We start from the raw sequence: 25,588 nt of genomic DNA on the forward strand, positions 1-25,588 counted from the left end.
CCGGATCCGTTTTGGAAGAATGGGACCACGGCAGGCCTCTCGGGATTGGCTGGACATACCTAACAATATCGGAGAGCTTCCGGCGGTGAGGACCCCGCGACTATAGGCGGACCCTCCCTGCGAGAGAGCGCGGATTGGCCAAGTCGGTAGCAGGGGGAGGGGCTGGTAACCCAGAGGAGGCGGCGGCGGCTGTGCCGCGGTAGGTGAGGCGTCTGACCCGGCTGTGGGCCCCGGCAGGGCGCGGCGAGATGGAGGTGACCGGGTTGTCTGCGCCCACAGTGACCGTTTTCATCAGCAGCTCTCTGAACAGCTTTCGCTCTGAGAAGCGGTACAGTCGCAGCCTCACAATAGCTGAATTCAAGGTGTGGCCGTGCGGCACGGTCGGGGGGGGCGTTGCTGGTCAAAGGAGAAATGGAGGGGCTGCCGGGTCGCTGGGAGGGGCCAAAAATAAACCGAGGTTGCAGAGATTGGGCACCAGGCCTCAGCAGGGCGGGGGCCAGAAGGAACCGAAGGTTTTGGAGGAGGAGCACAGGACCTGGGAAAACGAGAGGTTTCAGAGGGCGGGGGGCAAGAGCAGAGTGGGCAGGGCCAGGGATAACCAGTCGGGTCCTGAAATGATGGGTCTCTTGGAGGAGCAAAGATGAGGTACCAGGGGCGGACAGTCAGGGCAGAGGGTGGGGCCACTGACCTCTCCCCATACGCTACTCCTCGCAGTGTAAGCTAGAGCTGGTGGTGGGCAGCCCTGCGTCTTGCATGGAACTGGAGCTGTATGGAGCTGACGAGAAGTTCTGCTGCAAACTGGATCAGGAGGATGCGCTGCTGGGCTCGTACCCCGTAGATAACGGCTGCCGCATCCATGTGAGACCTCCCTACCTGGGATCCCCTCTCTCCCTTCATGCTTGCCATACTTTGCCCTGTGTAATAACCCAGATAGACACCCATGCAGCCCGTAGTCCATTATGGAAAGAGAGAGACCCATCACCAGACAGTGACAGCCAGAGTGGTTTGGGCTGGAGCAAGCCCAGGAGACTCAGGACACCCAGGAGAGTTGTCTGACTCCATGAGGAAAGGAGGACTTAGTAGAAGAGGTGGGAAGGCCATGCCAACTGGAGGGAGCAGAGTGTACAGAGGCCTAGAGTGTGAGGTGCATCAGGGTGAACGATGAGATGTTTTGGGTGGAGCTGGAACACAGCTGCCTAGGGAAGCTGGTGGGCCAAGCATGGGCCGTGACATCCTCAAACAGGAGGTTTTCACACATTGATTCAGGTATGGACAGACCTCTGACTGCTTGAGGCCACTCTAGGAAGGTTTCTCAGTGGTGGAGTCTCTGGGGAATTTTTTTTCCCCAAAACTTTCTCTGTTTTACACTGGCTGGCGTGGCACAGTTGGTTGGGCGTCCTCCTGTGAAGCAAAAGGTTGCCGGTTCGATTCCTGGTCAGGGCATATACCTGGGTTATGGGCCTGGTCCCTTGTTGGGACACGTGCATGAGGCAACCTGTCTGATGTTTCTCTCCCTCTCTCCCTACCTTCCCTTCTCTCTAGACAAATACATAAACTCTTTTTTAAAAAGCTTTTCTGTTTATAAATATTACCTGTATTCGTTGCTTAAAACAACAGCAACCTCAAATTTAGAAAAATCCCTAATATAGAAAGTAGCAATACTTAGTGATCCTTGACCAGAAATAAGAGCCATTTCTCTTTTGGTGTGTTGGCCCAGTGGTTCAGGCTGAACACCGCAGAGTGTTTTCTGATCCCTGTATTCCGCTCCAACCCACATCTATCTAGTCTGTCTGCAAATCCTGTGGAGTCCACCTACAAAATGTACCCAGAATCTAAACTCTTCTGCCCTTTCACTGCCCCACCCAGGCCTAGCCCCCATCCTCTCCCTCCTGGACATCACAGCAGCCTCTGTCTCCTATGCCTGTTCCCTCCGCCACAGTCTGTTCTCCACATGTAGCCAGAGACAGCTTGTGAATCCGAGTCAGGTCAGAGCCCTCCTGGCTCAGAGCCTCCCTCGCTGCACCTCATTCCAGATAAAAGCCCAGTCTACAGTGATCTGTGGTGTCTCCCACTCTCCACGCTGGCTTACTCCTGGCTTACTCCACACCAGCCATGCTGGCCTCCCTGCAGTTTCTCAAAGGGCTGAGGACAATTCTGTGTCCAGGACTTTGTGCCAATTGTTCCTTCTCATCCTTCAGTCCTTGGCCTAGACATCCCCTCCTTTTGGAAGCCTTCCCTGACTACCTTCCCAGTCTCCTTAAGCCTCTTTGTGGTATTTCTAGATCGAACCTTGTTATCTTCTGGTGCTTAATACATGTACCTGTGTATTTGTTTATGATCAGTCTCCCAGCAGAATGAATACTTCTTCTTTTTTTTTTTTTTTTTTTTTTTAAAGATTTTATGACCCCTGGCTGGAGTAGCTCAGTGGATTGAGCGTGGGCTGGGAACCAAAGTGTCCCAGGTTCGATTCCCAGCCAGGGTACATGCCTGGGTTGCAGGCCATAACCCCCAGCAACTGCACATTGATGTTTCTCTCTCTCTCTCTCTCTCTCTCTCTCTCTCTCTCTCTGTCTCTCTCTCTCCCTCCCTTCCCTCTCTAAAAAATAAGTAAATAAAATCTTAAAAAAAATGGAATCTGAAATAAGAAAAAATCTGTAGATTTAAAAAAAAAAGAAAAATACAGTAAATTAAAAACAAAAGATTTTATGTATTTATTTTTAGAGAGAGGAAGGGAGAAAGAGAGGGAAGGAAACATCGACATGGGAGAGGAGAGAAACATCTGTCAGCTGCCCCTCGTGTGCTCACAAATGGGGACCCGGCCCACAACCTAGGCACGTGCCCTGACCCGACCGGGAGTCAAACCTGGTTGCTGGGGGCCATCAGTGATGTTGATGCCATCATGTGGGGACCATATGGGGCAGAGCTAGCCTTGAGGGTTTGGACAGGGGTGGGGAGAGGGAGAAGACTAGTGTAGATACCTGCTTTCATTCCTTCTGCTGGGCTCGAGATGAGAGAAGGCTGGGGTAAAGTGAAGGTAGCATATGGTTTTCCCTAGACAGGAGAGACTTAAGTCTATGAAACGCTCCAGTGTGCTGCTGCATCTTCCTCCCCCCCCCCCCCCCCCCACCCCCGCATCCCAAGCCTCCCTGACCAGACCCTCCCCACTGACCTCCCCTGTCACTACAGGTCATTGACCACAGCGGTGCTCGCCTTGGGGAGTATGAGGATGTGTCCAAGGTGGAGAAATACAGGATCTCACAAGAAGCCTACGACCAGAGGCAAGGTATTGGGGGCACATGGGGATAAAAGGGGGGTGGGGGTATGTGGAGGCCAAAAGGAGTGTATGCAGGTGGGTGGTGGTGTTTGGGGGGCAGGGTGGGCAGAAAGAACAGACAGGGACATTTTGGGGAAAATTGATGGTGGGGGCAGATAGGCAGGGGAGAGTGGAGGGAGTGTGGTGAGGTTGGTATGAGGACAGATGAGGGCATGGGAGAGCAGTGGCGGTGGAAAAGGCATAGGGTATTAATGGGGACTGGGAGGTGTGAGGGATTGTGGGCAGGCAGACAGGTGCAGGGATCCGGTGTGGGGAGAGTGGTCAGGGTCACGTGGGGCAGATGGTGTGCGGAGCAGAGCATGGTAGAACATGTGGGTTGGATGGGGGCAGTGTGGTGATCAGTACAGACATAGGGAAGGTGAGGAGGGATTCGGGGGGATGGATGGAGGCGAATGTGATACTGAGCGGGTGTAGAAAGATGAGGAGAAGTGAAAGACTGGAGACATAAATTGTTAGTTTATGAATTGTGGGGAGGCCCCTGGGATCCTAGGGAGAGGCCAGGGCTGTGGTGGGAGACTTAGGAGGCTTGGATGACAGCCCTGTGACACCCAGAACAGAACAGTTTCTCTCTGAATGTTAGCCCTGTGTGAGTGGAAGGTTATCATCTCATTAGGCCAGAGGCTGCACCCATGAGGCCATGTCTGACCCCCAATCTTCTACCCCACCCGACAGACTCGGTCCGCTCCTTCCTGAAGCGTAGCAAGCTGGGCCGATACAACGAAGAGGAGCAGGCACAGCGAGAGGCTGAGACCACCCAGCGCCTCAGGGAGGAGCAGGAACAGGCCAGTGCCATCCCTGTGGGCAGCCGCTGTGAGGTGCGGGTACCCGGGCAGCCTCCTCGCCGGGGCACTGTCATGTATGTAGGTACGTGGTCTCCTGAGGCCTTATGCCCTGCCTGGTGTGGACGATGCTGGGGACCCCAATTTAGTTGGAGACACAGACACAGCAGTCGACAGGGACAGCCCAGAGTATTCATGGAAGGGAATTGGGAAGCAGAGGCACGATGATGTGGGTTGTGATAGAGAAAGAGGAGGCCAGAGGGATTAGTTCTGAGGCAAACCTGGCCAGAGCTAAGGTGAGGGAAACCCTGGCAGAATTTTTAGGGCTGTGATGGGGAAAGTTCAGGCTGAAGTGATCCGGGCAGGGATGAGGGAAGCTTAGGGGAAGATGTGTGAGCTGAGAGGAAGTACCGGACCTCTCCTTGAAAGTGATTGAGAGTGCTTCAGAGGGAGTGGACCATCTAATGGAAAGGGAGAAGTGAGCCAGGTGAAAAGAGGGGATGAGTGTTCCAGCCAGAGGGAGTAGTCAGTGCAGACAAGCAGGAACAAGCTTGATTTGTTTGGGGGCAGAGAAAGGAAGTCAGCATGGCTAGCGGGGGAGTGAGTGAGGGGACAAGGTAGGAAGGACGGTCAGGAGCATGGGCAGGGCTGGACCATGAGTGGCCTTGGAGAAAGGAGAGAGGGGTGTGGATTTTATTGTATCGTTTATTTTTTAAAGATTTTATTTACTTATTTATTTATTTATTTATTTATTTATTTATTTGAGTTGGGGAAGGAAGGAGAGAGGAGAGAATCAATGTGTGGTTGCCTCTCATGCGCCCCCTACTGGGGACCTGGCCTGACACTCAGGCATGTGCCCTGACTGGGATCAAACCTGTGACCCTTTGGTTTGTAGTCCGGCACTCAATTCACTGAGCCACGCCAGCCAGGGCTTATTTTATTTTTATTTTTTTAATTTTTGTTCAATTACAGTTGTTCCCATTTTTCCCTCAGTGGGTTTTAATTTTTATAATGGCTTTATTGAGATATAATTGACATATCATAAAACTCCCCCATTTCAAGTGTACATTATTCATTCATTGGTTTTTAGTATGGCCATGGAATTGTGTAACCAACACCACAATCAATTTTAGAACATTTTCATCACTCCAAAACGAAACCCCATAAGCATTAGCTTGCCAGTCCACATTTCTGAAATGCGCTCTCCTGCAGTCCTAGGCAGCCACTCTAAATTTACCTGTTCTGGGTGTTTCATATAAATGGAATCATATAGTATTATGTGGTCTTTTGTGACTGCCTCTTCTCACCTAGCATCATGTCTTCAAGGTTCATCCATGTCGTAGCACCTAGCAGTACTTCATTTATTTTTATTACCAAATAATACTGCATTGTGGTATTGCATTGCAAGACCATTTTTTTAATCTGTCACAGTTGATGGACATTTGGGTCCTTTCCACTCTGTGGCTCTTGTATAAATTTTGTGTGGACATATATTTTCCTTTTTCTATGCCTAAGAGTGGAATTGCTGGGTTATGTGGTGACACTTGTGCAACCTGTTCAACCTGGCTGCAGTGTTCTCTACAGTGGCTGCCCATTATGTATTCCCTTCAGAATGTAGGAGGGTTCCAATTTCTCCACACCCTCTCCAACACATGCTCTTGTCTTTTTGATGAAAATTATTCTAATGGGTGTGAAGTCATAAAGCATTATGGTTTTGATTTGTGATTCTTTGATGATAATTATGTTGAGCATCTTTTCATGTACTTTATGGCAGTCTGTGTATCTTCTTTAGAGACGTGTCTACTGAGATCCTTTTTGTGCATTTTTACATTGGGTCGTCTTTTTGTTGTCTTATATTAATTTGCTAGGGACACTATAACAGTGTCCCACATTGTATGGCTTAAACAGCAGAAATTTGTTTTTCACAATTCTGGAGCCTGGAAGTCCAAGATCAAGGCCTTGGCACGTTTGGTTTCTTCTGAGGCCAGCTCTTCACTGTATCCTAACATGGTCTTTCCTCTATGTGCATGCCCGTCACTGTGCATGGTGTCTCTTTGTGTGTCCTAATCTAAGAGTTTTATACTATTACATCTTACATTTAGGTCTTTAATGACCCATTTTGTGTTTTTATGTGTAGTGTGAGGTAAGAGTTCAGCTTCATTCTCTTGCATGTGGATATCTAGTTGTCCCAGCATTATTTATTGAAAAGACTATTATTTTCTCATTGATTTGTCTTGGTACCCTCATCAGAAATCATTTGACCATAAGTAGTATGGATTTTATGCTGAGTGGAATGGGTGGCCTTTGAGCAATTTGGGTAAAGGCAGTGGTGCTATTTCCCTGATTTTTATAAAGACTCCTTTGGCTGGGGCTGTTAAAGGAATAAGGGTCAGCAGTAGGATCAGGGAGACCAGTGAAGGGGCTACCTACCATATTAGTCTTGGGCAGGAAATAGCAGTGGTCCTAGTAAGGAGTGGTTTTCACCAAGACAGTCTTTACACTCAGTGGGTGGGCATGAATCTGGGGTGAGCTGCGCCTGGAGGTTTCACTGGGATTTCTCCCCTGGGCAGGACTCACAGATTTCAAGCCTGGCCACTGGATTGGCGTCCGCTATGATGAGCCACTAGGGAAAAACGATGGCAGGTAATATGTATTCCCACTGAGGTGTCAGGTGTGTGTGTCTGTACCTGTGTCTGTCCTTGAATATGTGTGCACATATGTGTTAAGTGCATGTACGTACGACTGGGTGAGCCTATCCATCCTAGCATCTGGGGAGGGAGCCATGTTGGGAGCTTTCTGACCACTGACTTCTCCATCATGCTCGGCAGTGTGAATGGGAAACACTACTTCGAATGCCCGGCCAAGTATGGTGCCTTCGTCAAGCCATCAGTTGTGACAGTGGGGGATTTCCCTGAGGAGGACTACGGGTTGGATGAGATGTGACACCTAAGGAAGGGCATCCTCCTGCTCCAGCTAATTTGCCTCCCTATGTTTGCCAATGGCTCTCTTGCTGTTCCTGTTTTTATTTTATTCACTTTGTTCTTGTCATTGATTTTTGAGACTTGTGTATTAAATTCACTGGAACTGGGTAACACTTGTAAGACTCAGTGATTATAGGAAGGGCTAGGGGCAACTGGGTAGGTGAAGGTGTAACAGGGGGCTGAGTAAAGTGGAGGGTGAGGCTTTATTACTTAGCTGGTAGCTGGAGGCCCAAGAGTTAATAAAATATTCTGCTGCTATGACAGATAGGTCCAAAATTAATAGTGGCTTTCACAAGATTGAAGTTTATTTTTCTCCATGTAAAGTTTCAATGTAATCCTAAGAGCTAATGTGGTGATCCTTCTGTGTCAGAGGCTGGTCTTCTCCATATATCTTATTGCTCTCCTGTCTCCTCCTGATTCCCACCTCGTCTGCTCCAGGCACTAGGGTCAGGGAGGAGGTGGGGTTACCCCTTATCTTTAGGAATGTGTATGTACAACCTAAAACTTATTGTTTCATTGGTCAGAGCTTTGTCTCATGGCTACTTGTAACTGCAGAAGAGGCTGGGAAGTATCATTTTTATTCTGCGCAGCCATGTTCCTGGCTAAATATCAGAAGTTCCTATACGATTGAAGCTGGGAAAAAGGGATATTGGGGGTAAACAAGTAATTCTACCATAGTCCCTGTGAGTGGGGGATCTTTACCTGTTCAATACAGTTCACCTTTGAACAACACAGGTTTGACCTGTGCAGGTCCACTTATACACAGTTTTTTAAAATACTGTAAATGTATTTCTTCTTCCTTACTATTAACATTTTCCTTTTTCTAGTTTACTTTATTTTAAGAATATAGTATATAGTCCTGGCTGATGTGGTTCAGTGGATTGAGTGCTGGCCTGCAAACCAAAGAATTACTGGGTCGATTCCCAGTCAGGACACATGCCTGGGTCCTGGGCCAGGTCCCCAGTAGGGGGTGCACGAGAGGCAACCACACACTGATATTTCTCACCCTTTTTCTCCCTCCCTTCCCTTCTGTCTAAAAATAAATAAACAAAATCTTAAGAAAAAGAATATAGTGTATAATACATATAACATAAAACATGCTAATCAACTGTTTATGTTCTCGGTAAGTCTCTGGTCAATGGTAGGCTATTAATAGTGAAGTTTGTGGGGAGTTAAAAGTTACATGTGGATTTTTGACTGCACCAGGGATGGGCAGTCCTAACACGCATGTTAATCAAGGGTCAAGTGTATTTGAAAGAAATCTAAAGTCTTTATAAAAGTAGCATGAAGTCCTTCATAGCAAAGAATATTGTGCCCTCAAGTATGTGATATGTGCACTTGTATCCCATGCATTCTAGGCAGTCCAAATCACAGATCACACCATGCATGTGTCTGCATGTGCAATAATCCCTCATTAGCTTCTTAAAGGGATTCCTGATGAGATGGCTATTTGTAATATTCTATTTATTCATTGCAATTAATTATAACTACCAGAGAAGTTGTCAGTGGGGAGCAACCATGTAAGCAGAATGAGGCTGAAATGTCTGAAAGTTGAAGGGATCCCATGTTCTGTACATATGTACTCTGGTGCCCACCGTAACATACAGACACATGTAGATACACAGAACACACACCTGGCTCACAGTCCGTCATTGGAGAAACACTCAAAACAGACATGGGAGGTCACATGCAGAAACACAGTTGGCACACAAATTCTCTCACACACAGTGAGGAGCCACACAAACACACAGAATATACTTAGAAATTCACATTAAACACCCACCAAGAATAGATATACATCTACACACACACACACATTGAGTTGTCAATCTACTAAAAATCCAAAACTAATGGTTTAGAAAAGGAGCTCCCTCCCAGCCACTATGAAAAAGGACCATGGATTTTGGTGGGCCCAGCAGTAACCACCCTCAACCTATCACCAAATTAATAACTTCAGGGGAAGCAATAAGAAGGAGTTGGATTTCCTTCCTCCAGACCCAAGGCTTTGACCCCTTTCATATCAAGGAGTTGTCAGAGTGGGGAGTGTTACAGGGGTATTTCCAACTTCCCAACCAGCATCTACCAACTGAAGTTCAGCTAGAGTCTAGCAAAATTAGTCCAGCTAATGGATCAGTACTGAGGACATGAGACTCACTTGATCTGGCCCCAGAAAGCACCTGCATTTGTAGAGGGCAAAGGACAGGGGCAGGAGAATGATCACCCAAAAATGATACCTTTGAGCTCCGAGTGAGGATCTGTCAAGGGTGTGATTTAATGCCTTCCACGTGTCAACATGGACATTTTCCTTTGAAGAATATGGGGAAACATTTAAATTGTCAATTATAACGCAGGAGCTCCAAACCAGACAGCTGCTTAAGTGTCCGTGATATTCCAAAAAATACCACCCAGAACACTAGCAGATGTGGACGTGCTGTTTATTATTCACATTACAAGGGAGTGCACTGATGGCCACAGACTGATTTGAGAGAGACCACACCTCCTCCAGTCTGAGGATCATTATAAGGGGTTCCAGACAAAGGAGGCACGTGTCCTGTGCATGATTCTAAACTACATTAGTTCCGTGTGTACATGCAGAAAGAAAAGGTCCAAAAGTACTCAGAGGACAAGCTGCTCCCAAAAGGAGATAAGAAGGGAGTTACAACCATTCCCAAAGCAATACACATTCCTTCTGGCAAGGGACCCCCTTGGCCATCACTCGTCATGGGTGGTGGGAGAGCCATGTCAGCATCGACCCCACAATGACTATGGAAGGGATCATGCTGGTAATTTCTATATAGGAAACCTACAGCTGTTATGTCAAAGCTGACCACAGTTAGGGATTAGAGACTCATTTTATAGAATGACCTGGTACTTAAGCTTTAACATACAGTGGTCAGTGTATTATGGTAATACCAACCGCTATGACAAATACACACACCACCCCACCACCCCGTCCCACAAGCACAGTTTGATGCAAGGATCTGGTTGATTGGCATTAACCTCTATTCAGTGATTCACACACCCAGACTCCACCCTGCGGCCCCATCATTTTCATGTGCTCAAAATCATCTGCTTCAAGGTGGCAAACAGGAGAGGTTAGTGTGGGGAAAGTTCACCATATTCTTTAATAAATGTGTTGTACACATTTCACTTCTGCTCATATTGTGCAGCTACCCTAGATGCAAAGTGGGCTTTGGAACATATTGTGCTGAGCATTTGGACACCCTCTACCTAACACCAGATCCATAACTTAAGAGAAAGCAGCAGGAAAAGGTGGAATTTCCTTCCAGACCCATTAAGTCCTCCAGTTGTATGTCAGGCCTGATGCTGGGAACACATTCATGAATTGGACACAGTCCTTGTTTGAGAGGTGAAGGCAGACAAGAATACTTACCAAACATTGCCTCTTTATTTATTCATTTATCTTTGGCTGTCATATTTCATTATGAGTAAAACTGCTGGCAGTGGGGAAGGGAGAACAAATCCACTAAATCTGCTGGATGGTGCTGGTACTAAGGAAGGCATAGGTGTGGGATATACAGGGTCCAGCAGAAATAATGCCTGCTTGAGTGTGGTTGGTAGGGTAATATTATGGGTGTAATAATTTAGTTTTAATTTGAACATTTTACCTAAAATTTCATATGGTGTGCTTGAGTGTGATATTATGTTATAGAACTACATGCTTATGATTTAATAAAAAAGGGGTGTTATTTGTGACCAACCCTGTATTTGAATAGGAATCACATGAACAAAAGGGTTTTGTAAGTCTGAAGTAATCCTGTGATTCATGCTGATCACAAACTTGATCCTGGTGCTAAACACAGACTGGCTGAATGCAACCTTTGCCCTGGAGCTGGGCTAAATCACTAATTCAAACAAGCTAATGGTCCACTTAAGTTGATTCTTGTACCAGTTACACACTTGGGATATTTCCGTAGGTTAACAGGTGTTACGACCTTAGTGAAGAAGAGCACAGACTCTGAAATTGGACAGCATATTCAGGTCAAACCCCAGCTCTGGCACTCACCAGCTGGCAAACCCAGCAAGTTCCTTCTTTTTGGGTTTCAGCTTCATTACTATAAATTGGGGCTGATAATAATATCCACCCCAAATGACTGTTGTGAGCATTAAATTAGCTAATAAATGTAAAGCACTTAAATTCAGAGCCAGGCACATAGATCAATGCTTATCCAGTATTAGCTATAGGTATAAAAATGTATAAAAAGTATTAAAAATACTCTGCTGGCTTTCATTTAATCCCCACAGCGGGATTACCAAACCCAATTACTTCACCGTTTTCCTGGCCCCAACTCACCCGTCCTGACCCAAGTCTGGGGTTACCCTCTTGGAAAGGAACTCCCTCTAGCCTCCCAAGCCCATGCAACCTTGATGTTCCTAGCCTCTTCACTATCTCAGCCACCATGTGGGGCAGCAGCACTCCTTGTGCTGGCATATTGTCAGGTGCATTGTCTGACGTGGAACGGTGGCCCCAGCTTGGCACAGGAACTGAATTTTCTAGAAAACCATGCAACAACCTCAGCCTCACTTCATTCAAGTCTAGAAGTACAGGTCTCACCTCCCTCCCTGAGGCTCTGAGAACTGCGGGATGAAGGGATTTGATTCCTGTGCACCTCAGGCGGGGGAGTGGGGGTGGTGCTACACAGGTGCTGTCAGCCAATGACCCCACCAGTTTAATCAGAGTGGGAACGGGGGTCCCGGCTGAGGCTCCAGAGCTGACTTTTCTGGCCCCAGTAGAAGAAGCTGGCCCTCCTGCTTCCCTGCATCTCAATCATTCACTCTGCAGAGAGGGGAAATAGAGGGAGAAGGAGGGACACATCTATGTGAGTGAGAAACATGGATCGGTTGCCTCTCTGACCTGACTGAACCTGGAACCTACATCTGTGCCCTGACCAGGAATGGAACCTGTGACCTTTCGGTTTATGGGATGACACTCCAACCAACTCAGCCACACCCACCAAGCCTCAAATTTTCTTTTTTTTTTTCTTTTGCTAAACTCAAGAGGAAATTCTTCACCTCAGCTTACTGGTCCTGAAATGACAGTGCACATTGAGACTAGTCATTCTCAAACTTTGGTGTCTCAGGACCTCTTTACATTTAAAAATGATTGAGGACCTCACAGAGCTCTTGTATGTCAGGGCTGTATCTGTAGATATTTACCACATTAGAAATTAAAAATAAAAAATAAAGCATTACATGTTAACATCAACTTTTTATCAAGAATAACTTGAAAAATAGTGAGAAGAGTGGCATATTTTTTCACATTTTGAAAATGTAATGCCTGCCTTAAGATAGCTGAATTCTCACATCTGCTTCTGCATGTAAACTATTGAATATTACCATGTAGCTTCTGGAAAACTCTGCACTCTTGTGAAAGAATGAGAGTAGAAAAGGAAAACAAGTCTGTCTTACTGGTGCTATGAAAATAGTTTTAACTTCAGAGGTACCCTGAAAGGTCGCAAGGACTCCCAGATGTCCCCAGTGTTTGCATACACAAACATTCCCCATGGCAATCTTAATTTCTGGTTTCTGCTATATTAGGCCATATGACAATACAGAGCCCACTTTTTCACTTGGGCCCAGTGGGCTGGATCTGTTGTACCTGGTAGGCCCTAAGTGGGATGCAGAAACCACTCATATTAGAATAGAGAGGCAATAACACATGGAGGAGCTGAGGGGCCAAACAGGAGCGGGTAAAGCAACTGGAAATTAGCAGTGGGAAGTTGTTGCCATTCTGGGCTGGAGGAACAAAGGTCAGAGGTCCTGTCACCAGAATCCAGAGATGGGATCACCTGGAAGAAGCTAGAAACACAATGGGATTGTCTGGCTAGGAGGAAGTGTAACCATAGAGAAGCCACAACCAAAGGGAGAAAGGGGAGGGTTACTCTGACTTCTACCACCCAGCCTCTAGTCTCCTGCTCAGTTTCCCACTGGCTGAACCCCAGGTGAATATAGATGAAGGGAGAGACTGGGAACTGGGCTAGGATGCAGGCAGAAAGGGGATGGTATAGAACAGATCTGGGCATAAATACAGCCCACAGCAGCACAGCATGGGTCCCCCAGTTCACCAGAGTTCCAGTATGTCCACAAATTCATTAACACATCTCTAAGAGCTCTCCCCTTGAATGTGGGCTGGACTTAGTGCCTTGCTTCTAACAAATAGAATGTAGCAAAAGTAGTGTGTGATTTGTAAGATCAGATGATAAAAGGAATTGTATCTTACAATACGAACAGTAAAATGACAACAAACTCACAACTATCAATAACTGAATCTAAAAAAAACCCCCAAAACTAAGCAAACAACTAGAACAAGAACAGAATCATAGAAATGGAGATCACATAGAGGGTTATCAGCAGGGAGGAGGGAGGAGAATGGGGGAAAAGGTACAGGGAATAAGAAGCATAAATGGCAGGAACAAAATACACAGGGGGAGATTAAGAATAGTACAGGAAATGGAGAAGCCAAATAACTTATATGTACGACCCATGGACATGAACTGGGGCGGTGGGGGGGTGTAGGAGGGAATGTGGCTGGGAGCGTGGTGCAGGGCAGAGGGGAATAAAGGGAAGAGAAAAATGGGATAACTAATAGCATAACCAATAAAATATATATTTTTAAAAGAAGTTGATAAAGACTCTTAAAAGCAGCAAGAGGAAAGGAGAGAGTTACCTACAAAGAAGTGCCCATAAGACTATTAGCTGATTTCTCAAAAGAAACCTTGCAGGCAAGAAGGGGCTGGAAAGAAGTATTCCAAGTCATGAAAGGCAAGGACCTACATCCAAGATTGCTCTATCCAGCAAAGCTTTAATTTAGAATGGAAGGGCAAATAAAGTGATTCCCAGATAAGGTCAAGTTAAAGGAGTTCATCTCCACCAAGCCCTTATTATATGAAATGTTAACGGGACTTATCTAAGATAAAAAATATGAACAGTAAGATGACAACAAACTCACAACTATCAACAAATGAACCTAAAAGAAAAGACAAACAATGAAAACAAAAACTAAGCAAACTAGAACAGGAACAGAATCAGAGAAATGGACATCAATGGAGATTTCAGTGGGGAGGGGGAAGGAATAGAGAGGGGAAAGATGCAGGGAAGAAGCATAATTGGTAGGCATAAAATAGATGGGGAGAGATAAAAAATGGTATAGGAAACAGAGAAGTCAAAGAACTTATATGTACAACCCATGGACATGAACTAAAGTGGGGGAATGCTGGAGGGCTGGGGGGTGCAGGGCAGAGGGAGGATAAAGGGGAAGAAATGGGGAAAACTGTAATAGCATAATCAGTAAAATATACTGAAAAAAAAAAAGGAATTGTATCCCTATGCTTCATAATTCTCTTGGATAACTTCCTCTGAGAAAAGGCAGCTTGCCATGCTGTGGTTACACTCAGGCAGCCCTATAGAGAAGTCCACAAGATGAGAAACTGAGGCCTACCAAGAGTCAGCAAGGCCTCCTGCCAAAAGCCCTGTGAATGGGCCACATTAAAGACTGATTCTCTAACCCTAGTCAATCCATGAGATGCCTGCATCCTGGCCAAGAAACTGCATCTCCATGAGAGATCCTGAGCCAGAACCACCCAGTTAGGCCATTTTTGAATTCCCAAGGCATAGAAAATATGGGATAAGTATTATTTTAAGCTGTTAAATTTTGGTTTTCATTTGTTAGCAAATGAAACCTCTTTTGAATGAAATGATACCTAATGCACCTCTATGGTAATTATCTGTTGCTGCGCTGAATGTTATCTAAACCTCAGCAAGTTAAACAGCCATTTGACTTTTCCTGCATTTTTGTAGATCAAGTGTTTGGGAAGGGCTTGGCTTGGGATCTCTCATGTGTTTGAGCAAATAGTTTGCTGGGGCTGGAGACACTGCAAGGCTTGACTAGGCCAGATGTCTAAAGTGACTCAGTAACTTGGCTGGCTATTAGCTGGGAGCTCAGTGAGGACTCTAACTAGAGCACCTCCACATGGCTTTCCAGCATGGCAGTCTCAGGGTCTCAGGGGAGTTAGACATTTTATGTGATAGCTGGCTTTCTCCATAGTGAGGTTCTAGGAGTACCAGGCAAAAGCCGCATAGCCTTTTCTGACTCAGTGTGGGAGGTCATACAGTATCACTTTTGCTGCTGTCTGTTGATCAAAGTGATCACAAATCCACCCCAATTCAAGAGGAGGCCATATAAATCCCTATTCTTGATGCAAGGAATGTCAAAGCCTTGATGGTCAAGTTTTAAAAAGAGTCCCACCTTGCTGTACAGAACATTCCCTTAAGGCACTAGCTTGGGTAGTTTTCTCTCATCAATGCTACAGATTCTCCTCTGATCTATTCTTGTGACTGATACAGGATTACGGCAATGTTTCTGGCTATCTACAGGCTTTGCAGAAGAATGGACTACATGATTCTCACAATGTAAATAATCATAATGACAGCATAGGGCCTGGCACATTGTATTCATTCACCCATCCATCCACTCATTCATTCATTCACTGATTCAACGTATTTACTGAGATCCTGCCACATACCAGACACCTTTCTAGGTATTGTGGCTACAGCTGTGACCAAAACAGATAAAATCCTAGTGCTTACATAAAGCTTTTCATGGAGCTTACATAAAGAATGGTTCTAGTGTAAGAACAGTCTACTGGATAATGTAACAGAACAGTTGGCCAGACTAGAGAATGTAAAAAACTATAATAGTTGTACCATGTCAGTTGGATTGATCTTTCACCTATTTGGGGGAAAATATCAATTTGGAACCTCATCTTATATCATATGCCAAAATAAACAGCAGTTTTGTTAGAAATGATATGTATGTGTGGTGGGGAGGGGTTGCACAATGAAAAGTTAAGGTTTTCACCAGCAACTATTGAATGACCTCTGTAGGGGGAAAGACTTTCTGGAAAGACTTCCATGTAGTGGGGGAACAAACCACCAACAAAAAGATTGATGAATTTGGCTGTACAAAAAGCAGAATCTTTTATATGTCCTGAAAGGGCATTGCCAAAATTGAATACCCATTAGAGAAGTATATTTGCAACAAAAGTGACAGAAAATTTCTTAATAAACAAAGATGTTAATAAAGTAATGTGGTTCCAGCCAAGATGGAGGTATAGGTAGATACACTTTGCCCCCTCTCACATCCAAAGGAAGGGCAACAACAAATTTAAAAACAAAATGACCAGAATTGCCAGAAAATCAAACTGTATAGAAGTGTGACAAACAAGGAGTTAAAGAAGAAACATTCTGCCAGACTGGCAGAGATGGGCAGCCAGAGTGGAGAGGACTTGTGGCAAGGCAGCGGCTGGCAGACCTGGCAGTCCCACATTTCCCTGCAGATAAACTGGGAGGAACAACTGGGGAGTGACACAGACCATGCAACCCAGGGTTCCAGCGTGGGGAAATAATGCCTCAAAACCTCTAGCTGTAAAATCTGTGGCGGTTGCAGCAACAGGAGGAACTCCCAGCCTCAAGGAGAGTTCACTGGAGAGATCTACAGGGTCCTAGAATGTACACAAACACACCCACGTGGGAATCAGCACCGGAAGGGCCCAATTTGCTTCTGGGTAGTGGGGGAAGTGACTGAAAGCCAGTCCAGAGCTGGGCAAGTGTCTTTGTTCCCTCTCTGACCCCTCCCCAATATGCAGTGCCAGAACACAGTGATGTGGGTTACCCCCAGCCTAGCAAATACCTAAGGCTCCGACCCTTACAATGTAACAAGTGCACCAAGACAAAAAAATTATGACCCAATGCACAACAGATCAAAGCTCCAAAAATAGAACTAAACAATGAAGAGATAGCCAAACTATTAGATGCAGAGTTCAAAACACTGGTAATCAGGATGTTCACAAAAATGGCTGGAAAATAGAGGAACAAGTGAAGGTTATGCAAAGTGAAATAGAGAAAAAAGACAGGGAACCAACTATGAAGGGAAGGAAACTGGGACTCAAATTGATGGTTTGGACCAGAAGGAAGAAATAATCATTCAACCAGAACAGAATGAAGAAACAAGCATTCAAAAAAATGAGGAGAGGCTTATGAACCTCTGGGACAACTTGATTTAAGTGTTCCAACATCCAAATCATAGGGGTGCCAGAGGAAGAAGAGCAAGAAATTGAAAACTTATTTGAAAACATAATAAAGCAGAACTTCTGGGACTTCCGGCAAGATGGAGGAATAGGTGGACGCACCGTACCTCCTTGCACAACCAAGATTAGAACAATAATTTACAGACAGAATAACACCCAGAACTGACAGAGGATTTATCTGAACGGAAGTCGGACAGCCAAGAAGTTGAAGTAGACCCGTACATCCAGACTGGTAGGCGGGGCCGCAAGGACGAGCGGGGTGGGCGCTGGTCGGCAGGCGGGTGGGCACGGGTCGGCGGCGCGCAGAGGTTAGGGAAAACTTGGCACGAAATCGGCGCGACAGCCATCAGCCATCCAGCGCACAAGAATGCAGCGGTGGACCCTGAGTACGCAAGCTGCGGCTGGCGGACCCAGTGAGGCGGCAATTGTGGACCAGGGCAGAGCTCGCAGCCCAGGATCCCAAAGAAGGGACTGAGATCCCAGGAAAATGGAACTACCGCCACTGTTCCCTCCCGTCCCAGCCCCCGCCCCCACCCCCACATATAACGTCACAATCTAGTGACTGGGGTGCCCAGCCCTGGTGAACACCTAAGGCTCCGCCCCCCACCGTAACAAGAGTGACCAGATCAGAAAAAAAAAAGAAAAAGAAAAAGGAGAGACAGGTTTCCAACAGAACAGATCAGTCCCCCAGGACTCATCCTTTTGAACGACCAAGAAACAGCCAATCTATCAGATGCACAGTTCAAAACACTGGTGATCAGAAAGCTCATGGAATTGGTTGATTTTGGGCGCAAATTAGATGAAAAGATGCAGGTTACCATAAAAGAGATGCAGGAAGATACGCGGAGAAGAGCCAATAGTGAAGGGAAGGAAACTGGGTCTCAAAACAATACAGTGGACCAGAAGGAAGATAGAATCAACCAAGCAGGAAAGCATGATGAAATAAGAATTCAAAAAATCGAGGAAAGCTTAAGAGCATCCAGGACATCTTTAAACATTCCAATATCCGAATTATAGGGGTACCAGAAGGGGAAAAGGTAGAGCAACAGATTGAAAACGTATTTGAACAAATAATAAAGGAGAACTTCCCCAATCTGGCAAAGGAAGTAGTCTTCCAAGAAATCCAAGAAGCTCAGAGAGCCCCAAAGAAGCTGGACCCAAGCAGAAACACACCAAGGCACATCATAGTTACATTAGCCAAGGTAAAAACGAAGGAGAGAATCCTAGAAGCAGCAAGAGATAAGGGGACAGTAACCTACAAAGGAGTTCCCATCAGACTGTCAGCTGATTTCTCCAAAGAGACCTTACAGGCAAGAAGGGGCTGGAAAGAAATATTCCAAGTCATGAAAGACAAGGACCTACATCCCAGATTGCTCTATCCAGCAAAGCTCTCATTTAGAATGGAAGGGCAGATAAAGTGCTTCTCAGATAAGGTCAAGTTAAAGGAGTTCATCATCACCAAGCCCTTATTTTATGAAATGCTAAAAGGGACTTATCTAAGAAAAGAAGATAAAGAAAAAGACATGTATAGTAAAAGGACAGCAAACTCACAATTATTAACAACCACACCTAAAGCAACACCAAAAGAAACTAAGTAAACAACTAGAACAGGAACAGAACCACAGAAATGGAGGTCACATGGAGGGTTAGGAACAAGGGGGTGGGAGGAGGAGAGAGGAGGAAAGGTATAGAGAATAAGTAGCATAGAATGTAGGTTGAAAATAGATAGGGGGAGGGCAAGAATAGTACGGGAAATGTAGAAGCTAAAGAATTCATAAGTATGACACATGGACATGAACTAAAGAGGGGGGAATGTGGGTGGGAGAGGGTGTACAGGGTGGAGGGGAGAAGGGGGGAAATGGGACAACTGTAATAGCATAATCAATAAAATATATTAAAAAAAAAGAATTTCTATTTTGCCTGGCTGGCATAGCTCAGTGGATTAAGCGCAGGCTGCAAACCACAGTGTTGCAGGTTCGATTCCCAACCAGGGCACATACCTGGGTTGCAGGCCACGGCCCCCAGCAACCCCACATTGATGTTTCTCTCTCTCTCTCTCTCTCTCCCTCCCTTCCCTCTCTAAAAATAAATAAATAAATCTTTAAAAAAAAAAAAAAAAAAGAACTTCCTTGGTCTGGCAAAGGAAATAGACTTCTAGGAAGTCCAGGAAGTTCAGAGTCTCAAAGAAACACACACCAAGGCATATCATAATTACACTACCCAAGATTAAAGATAAGGAGAGAATCTTAAAAGCAGCAAGAGAAAAGGAAACAGTTACCTCCAAAGGAGTTCCCATGAGACCATCAGCTGATTTCTCAAAAGAGACCTTACAGGCAATAAGGGGCTGGAAAGAAGTATTCAAAGTCATGAAAGACAAGGACCTATATTCAAAATTACTCAATCCAGCAAAGCTATCATTTAGAATGGAAGGGCACATAAAGTGCCTCCCAGACAAGGTCAAATTAAATGAGTTCATCATCACCAAGCTCTTATTATATGAAATGTTAAAGGGACTTATCTAAGAAAAAGAAGATAATCTAAAATGTGAACTGTAAAATAACAATAAACTGACAACTATCAACAACTGAACCTAAAAAAACAAAAAAACAAACTAAGCAAACAAACAGAACAGAATCACAGAAAAGGAGATCACATGGAGGGTTATCAGCAGGGAGGGGGAAAAGTGAGGAAAAGGTACAGGGAATAAAAAGCAAAAATAGTAGGTACAAAACAGATAGGGGGAGGTTAAGAATAGTACAGGAAATGGAGAAGCCAAAGAACTTAATATGCATGACCCATGGACATGAACTAAGTGGGGCAGGTGAGGAATACTGGTGGGAGGGGAGTGCAGGGCAGAGGGGAATAAGGGGGGGGGGGGATAGGACAACTGTAAAAGCATAATAAATGAAATATATTTAAAAAATAAAAAATACAAATTAACAAGAAAAATAGAAATGAAGTACTGCTAGGTGCTACGACATGGATGAACCTTGAAGACATGATGCTAGGTGAGAAGAGGCAGTCACAAAAGACCACATAATACTATATGATTCCATTTATATGAAACACCCAGAACAGGTAAATTTAGAGTGGCTGCCTAGGACTGCAGGAGAGCGCATTTCAGAAATGTGGACTGGCAAGCTAATGCTTATGGGGTTTCGTTTTGGAGTGATGAAAATGTTCTAAAATTGATTGTGGTGTTGGTTACACAATTCCATGGCCATACTAAAAACCAATGAATGAATAATGTACACTTGAAATGGGGGGAGTTTTATGATATGTCAATTATATCTCAATAAAGCCATTATAAAAAATTAAAACCCACTGAGGGAAAAATGGGAACAACTGTAATTGAACAAAAAATTAAAAAAAATAAAAATAAAATAAGCCCTGGCTGGCGTGGCTCAGTGAATTGAGTGCCGGACTACAAACCAAAGGGTCACAGGTTTGATCCCAGTCAGGGCACATGCCTGAGTGTCAGGCCAGGTCCCCAGTAGGGGGCGCATGAGAGGCAACCACACATTGATTCTCTCCTCTCTCCTTCCTTCCCCAACTCAAATAAATAAATAAATAAATAAATAAATAAATAAGTAAATAAAATCTTTAAAAAATAAACGATACAATAAAATCCACACCCCTCTCTCCTTTCTCCAAGGCCACTCATGGTCCAGCCCTGCCCATGCTCCTGACCGTCCTTCCTACCTTGTCCCCTCACTCACTCCCCGCTAGCCATGCTGACTTCCTTTCTCTGCCCCAAACAAATCAAGCTTGTTCCTGCTTGTCTGCACTGACTACTCCCTCTGGCTGGAACACTCATCCCCTCTTTTCACCTGGCTCACTTCTCCCTTTCCATTAGATGGTCCACTCCCCTCTGAAGCACTCTCAATCACTTTCAAGGAGAGGTCCGGTACTTCCTCTCAGCTCACACATCTTCCCCTAAGCTTCCCTCATCCCTGCCCGGATCACTTCAGCCTGAACTTTCCCCATCACAGCCCTAAAAATTCTGCCAGGGTTTCCCTCACCTTAGCTCTGGCCAGGTTTGCCTCAGAACTAATCCCTCTGGCCTCCTCTTTCTCTATCACAACCCACATCATCGTGCCTCTGCTTCCCAATTCCCTTCCATGAATACTCTGGGCTGTCCCTGTCGACTGCTGTGTCTGTGTCTCCAACTAAATTGGGGTCCCCAGCATCGTCCACACCAGGCAGGGCATAAGGCCTCAGGAGACCACGTACCTACATACATGACAGTGCCCCGGCGAGGAGGCTGCCCGGGTACCCGCACCTCACAGCGGCTGCCCACAGGGATGGCACTGGCCTGTTCCTGCTCCTCCCTGAGGCGCTGGGTGGTCTCAGCCTCTCGCTGTGCCTGCTCCTCTTCGTTGTATCGGCCCAGCTTGCTACGCTTCAGGAAGGAGCGGACCGAGTCTGTCGGTGGGGTAGAAGATTGGGGTCAGACATGGCCTCATGGGTGCAGCCTCTGGCCTAATGAGATGATAACCTTCCACTCACACAGGGCTAACATTCAGAGAGAAACTGTTCTGTTCTGGGTGTCACAGGGCTGTCATCCAAGCCTCCTAAGTCTCCCACCACAGCCCTGGCCTCTCCCTAGGATCCCAGGGGCCTCCCCACAATTCATAAACTAACAATTTATGTCTCCAGTCTTTCACTTCTCCTCATCTTTCTACACCCGTTCAGTATCACATTCGCCTCCATCCATCCCCCGAATCCCTCCTCACCTTCCCTATGTCTGTACTGATCACCACACTGCCCCATCCAACCCACATGTTCTACCATGCTCTGCTCCGCACACCATCTGCCCCACGTGACCCTGACCACTCTCCCCACACCGGATCCCTGCACCTGTCTGCCTGCCCACAATCCCTCACACCTCCCAGTCCCCATTAATACCCTATGCCTTTTCCACCGCCACTGCTCTCCCATGCCCTCATCTGTCCTCATACCAACCTCACCACACTCCCTCCACTCTCCCCTGCCTATCTGCCCCCACCATCAATTTTCCCCAAAATGTCCCTGTCTGTTCTTTCTGCCCACCCTGCCCCCCAAACACCACCACCCACCTGCATACACTCCTTTTGGCCTCCACATACCCCACCCCCTTTTATCCCCATGTGCCCCAATACCTTGCCTCTGGTCGTAGGCTTCTTGTGAGATCCTGTATTTCTCCACCTTGGACACATCCTCATACTCCCCAAGGCGAGCACCGCTGTGGTCAATGACCTGTAGTGACAGGGGAGGTCAGTGGGGAGGGTCTGGTCAGGGAGGCTTGGGATGCGGGGGTGGGGGTGGGGGGAGGAAGATGCAGCAGCACACTGGAGCGTTTCATAGACTTAAGTCTCTCCTGTCTAGGGAAAACCATATGCTACCTTCACTTTACCCCAGCCTTCTCTCATCTCGAGCCCAGCAGAAGGAATGAAAGCAGGTATCTACACTAGTCTTCTCCCTCTCCCCACCCCTGTCCAAACCCTCAAGGCTAGCTCTGCCCCATATGGTCCCCACATGATGGCATCAACATCACTGATGGCCCCCAGCAACCAGGTTTGACTCCCGGTCGGGTCAGGGCACGTGCCTAGGTTGTGGGCCGGGTCCCCATTTGTGAGCACACGAGGGGCAGCTGACAGATGTTTCTCTCCTCTCCCATGTCGATGTTTCCTTCCCTCTCTTTCTCCCTTCCTCTCTCTAAAAATAAATACATAAAATCTTTTGTTTTTAATTTACTGTATTTTTCTTTTTTTTTTAAATCTACAGATTTTTTCTTATTTCAGATTCCATTTTTTTTAAGATTTTATTTACTTATTTTTTAGAGAGGGAAGGGAGGGAGAGAGAGAGACAGAGAGAGAGAGAGAGAGAGAGAGAGAGAGAGAGAGAGAGAGAAACATCAATGTGCAGTTGCTGGGGGTTATGGCCTGCAACCCAGGCATGTACCCTGGCTGGGAATCGAACCTGGGACACTTTGGTTCCCAGCCCACGCTCAATCCACTGAGCTACTCCAGCCAGGGGTCATAAAATCTTTAAAAAGAAGAAGTATTCATTCTGCTGGGAGACTGATCATAAACAAATACACAGGTACATGTATTAAGCACCAGAAGATAACAAGGTTCGATCTAGAAATACCACAAAGAGGCTTAAGGAGACTGGGAAGGTAGTCAGGGAAGGCTTCCAAAAGGAGGGGATGTCTAGGCCAAGGACTGAAGGATGAGAAGGAACAATTGGCACAAAGTCCTGGACACAGAATTGTCCTCAGCCCTTTGAGAAACTGCAGGGAGGCCAGCATGGCTGGTGTGGAGTAAGCCAGGAGTAAGCCAGCGTGGAGAGTGGGAGACACCACAGATCACTGTAGACTGGGCTTTTATCTGGAATGAGGTGCAGCGAGGGAGGCTCTGAGCCAGGAGGGCTCTGACCTGACTCGGATTCACAAGCTGTCTCTGGCTACATGTGGAGAACAGACTGTGGCGGAGGGAACAGGCATAGGAGACAGAGGCTGCTGTGATGTCCAGGAGGGAGAGGATGGGGGCTAGGCCTGGGTGGGGCAGTGAAAGGGCAGAAGAGTTTAGATTCTGGGTACATTTTGTAGGTGGACTCCACAGGATTTGCAGACAGACTAGATAGATGTGGGTTGGAGCGGAATACAGGGATCAGAAAACACTCTGCGGTGTTCAGCCTGAACCACTGGGCCAACACACCAAAAGAGAAATGGCTCTTATTTCTGGTCAAGGATCACTAAGTATTGCTACTTTCTATATTAGGGATTTTTCTAAATTTGAGGTTGCTGTTGTTTTAAGCAACGAATACAGGTAATATTTATAAACAGAAAAGCTTTTTAAAAAAGAGTTTATGTATTTGTCTAGAGAGAAGGGAAGGTAGGGAGAGAGGGAGAGAAACATCAGACAGGTTGCCTCATGCACGTGTCCCAACAAGGGACCAGGCCCATAACCCAGGTATATGCCCTGACCAGGAATCGAACCGGCAACCTTTTGCTTCACAGGAGGACGCCCAACCAACTGTGCCACGCCAGCCAGTGTAAAACAGAGAAAGTTTTGGGGAAAAAAATTCCCCAGAGACTCCACCACTGAGAAACCTTCCTAGAGTGGCCTCAAGCAGTCAGAGGTCTGTCCATACCTGAATCAATGTGTGAAAACCTCCTGTTTGAGGATGTCACGGCCCATGCTTGGCCCACCAGCTTCCCTAGGCAGCTGTGTTCCAGCTCCACCCAAAACATCTCATCGTTCACCCTGATGCACCTCACACTCTAGGCCTCTGTACACTCTGCTCCCTCCAGTTGGCATGGCCTTCCCACCTCTTCTACTAAGTCCTCCTTTCCTCATGGAGTCAGACAACTCTCCTGGGTGTCCTGAGTCTCCTGGGCTTGCTCCAGCCCAAACCACTCTGGCTGTCACTGTCTGGTGATGGGTCTCTCTCTTTCCATAATGGACTACGGGCTGCATGGGTGTCTATCTGGGTTATTACACAGGGCAAAGTATGGCAAGCATGAAGGGAGAGAGGGGATCCCAGGTAGGGAGGTCTCACATGGATGCGGCAGCCGTTATCTACGGGGTACGAGCCCAGCAGCGCATCCTCCTGATCCAGTTTGCAGCAGAACTTCTCGTCAGCTCCATACAGCTCCAGTTCCATGCAAGACGCAGGGCTGCCCACCACCAGCTCTAGCTTACACTGCGAGGAGTAGCGTATGGGGAGAGGTCAGTGGCCCCACCCTCTGCCCTGACTGTCCGCCCCTGGTACCTCATCTTTGCTCCTCCAAGAGACCCATCATTTCAGGACCCGACTGGTTATCCCTGGCCCTGCCCACTCTGCTCTTGCCCCCGCCCTCTGAAACCTCTCGTTTTCCCAGGTCCTGTGCCCTCCTCCAAAACCTTCGGTTCCTTCTGGCCCCGCCCTGCTGAGGCCTGGTGCCCAATCTCTGCAACCTCGGTTTATTTTTGGCCCCTCCCAGCGACCCGGCAGCCCCTCCATTTCTCCTTTGACCAGCAACGCCCCCCCCCCGACCGTGCCGCACGGCCACACCTTGAATTCAGCTATTGTGAGGCTGCGACTGTACCGCTTCTCAGAGCGAAAGCTGTTCAGAGAGCTGCTGATGAAAACGGTCACTGTGGGCGCAGACAACCCGGTCACCTCCATCTCGCCGCGCCCTGCCGGGGCCCACAGCCGGGTCAGACGCCTCACCTACCGCGGCACAGCCGCCGCCGCCTCCTCTGGGTTACCAGCCCCTCCCCCTGCTACCGACTTGGCCAATCCGCGCTCTCTCGCAGGGAGGGTCCGCCTATAGTCGCGGGGTCCTCACCGCCGGAAGCTCTCCGATATTGTTAGGTATGTCCAGCCAATCCCGAGAGGCCTGCCGTGGTCCCATTCTTC

General features: G+C 46.8%; 2 protein-coding genes across 3 annotated transcripts; one reads left to right on the forward strand and one right to left on the reverse strand.

The window, feature by feature from the left end:
- Window positions 1–70: 70 nt before the first annotated feature.
- Window positions 71–7,202, forward strand: TBCB (tubulin folding cofactor B). The gene is made up of 6 exons (XM_045846551.1): window positions 71–362; window positions 715–858; window positions 3,187–3,283; window positions 4,007–4,198; window positions 6,684–6,756; window positions 6,942–7,202. The coding sequence occupies exons 1-6, from the start codon at window positions 249–251 to the stop codon at window positions 7,054–7,056; spliced, it is 735 nt and encodes a 244-aa protein (XP_045702507.1). The 5' UTR covers window positions 71–248; the 3' UTR covers window positions 7,057–7,202.
- Window positions 7,203–8,196: 994 nt separating this feature from the next.
- Window positions 8,197–25,482, reverse strand: LOC123823636 (tubulin-folding cofactor B-like). Of its 2 annotated transcripts, none has more exons than XM_045846558.1 (5): window positions 25,241–25,482; window positions 24,746–24,889; window positions 22,342–22,438; window positions 21,434–21,625; window positions 8,197–11,892 (listed from the first exon to the last, which is right to left on the reverse strand). In XM_045846558.1, exons 1-5 carry the CDS (start codon window positions 25,352–25,354, stop codon window positions 11,888–11,890), a joined length of 552 nt encoding a protein of 183 aa, XP_045702514.1. In that variant the 5' UTR covers window positions 25,355–25,482; the 3' UTR covers window positions 8,197–11,887. The 2 variants fall into 2 exon arrangements, with proteins under 2 accessions (XP_045702514.1, XP_045702513.1); XM_045846557.1 differs by lacking the exon at window positions 8,197–11,892 and adding an exon at window positions 12,886–12,914.
- Between the last annotated feature and the right edge of the window lie 106 nt (window positions 25,483–25,588).

This window comes from Phyllostomus hastatus, unplaced genomic scaffold (assembly GCF_019186645.2).
Source record: "Phyllostomus hastatus isolate PE091 unplaced genomic scaffold, TTU_PhHast_1.1 phas_contig_5, whole genome shotgun sequence".
In the NCBI taxonomy this organism is placed as follows: Eukaryota; Metazoa; Chordata; class Mammalia; order Chiroptera; family Phyllostomidae; genus Phyllostomus; species Phyllostomus hastatus.

What these genes read in the sequence shown, in the direction of transcription:
- TBCB (XM_045846551.1), top strand. Translation starts at nt 249, where the DNA reads ATGGAGGTGACCGGGTTGTCTGCGCCCACAGTGACCGTTTTCATCAGC. An exon ending in ATAACGGCTGCCGCATCCAT is followed by an intron (nt 859 to 3,186) that starts GTGAGACCTCCC and finishes CTGTCACTACAG; the next exon opens with GTCATTGACCACAGCGGTGC. An exon ending in GGGCACTGTCATGTATGTAG is followed by an intron (nt 4,199 to 6,683) that starts GTACGTGGTCTC and finishes TCCCCTGGGCAG; the next exon opens with GACTCACAGATTTCAAGCCT.
- LOC123823636 (XM_045846557.1), bottom strand. Translation starts at nt 25,354, where the DNA reads ATGGAGGTGACCGGGTTGTCTGCGCCCACAGTGACCGTTTTCATCAGC. An exon ending in TCACAATAGCTGAATTCAAG is followed by an intron (nt 24,890 to 25,240) that starts GTGTGGCCGTGC and finishes TACTCCTCGCAG; the next exon opens with TGTAAGCTAGAGCTGGTGGT. An exon ending in AGCCTACGACCAGAGGCAAG is followed by an intron (nt 21,626 to 22,341) that starts GTATTGGGGCAC and finishes CCCCACCGACAG; the next exon opens with ACTCGGTCCGCTCCTTCCTG.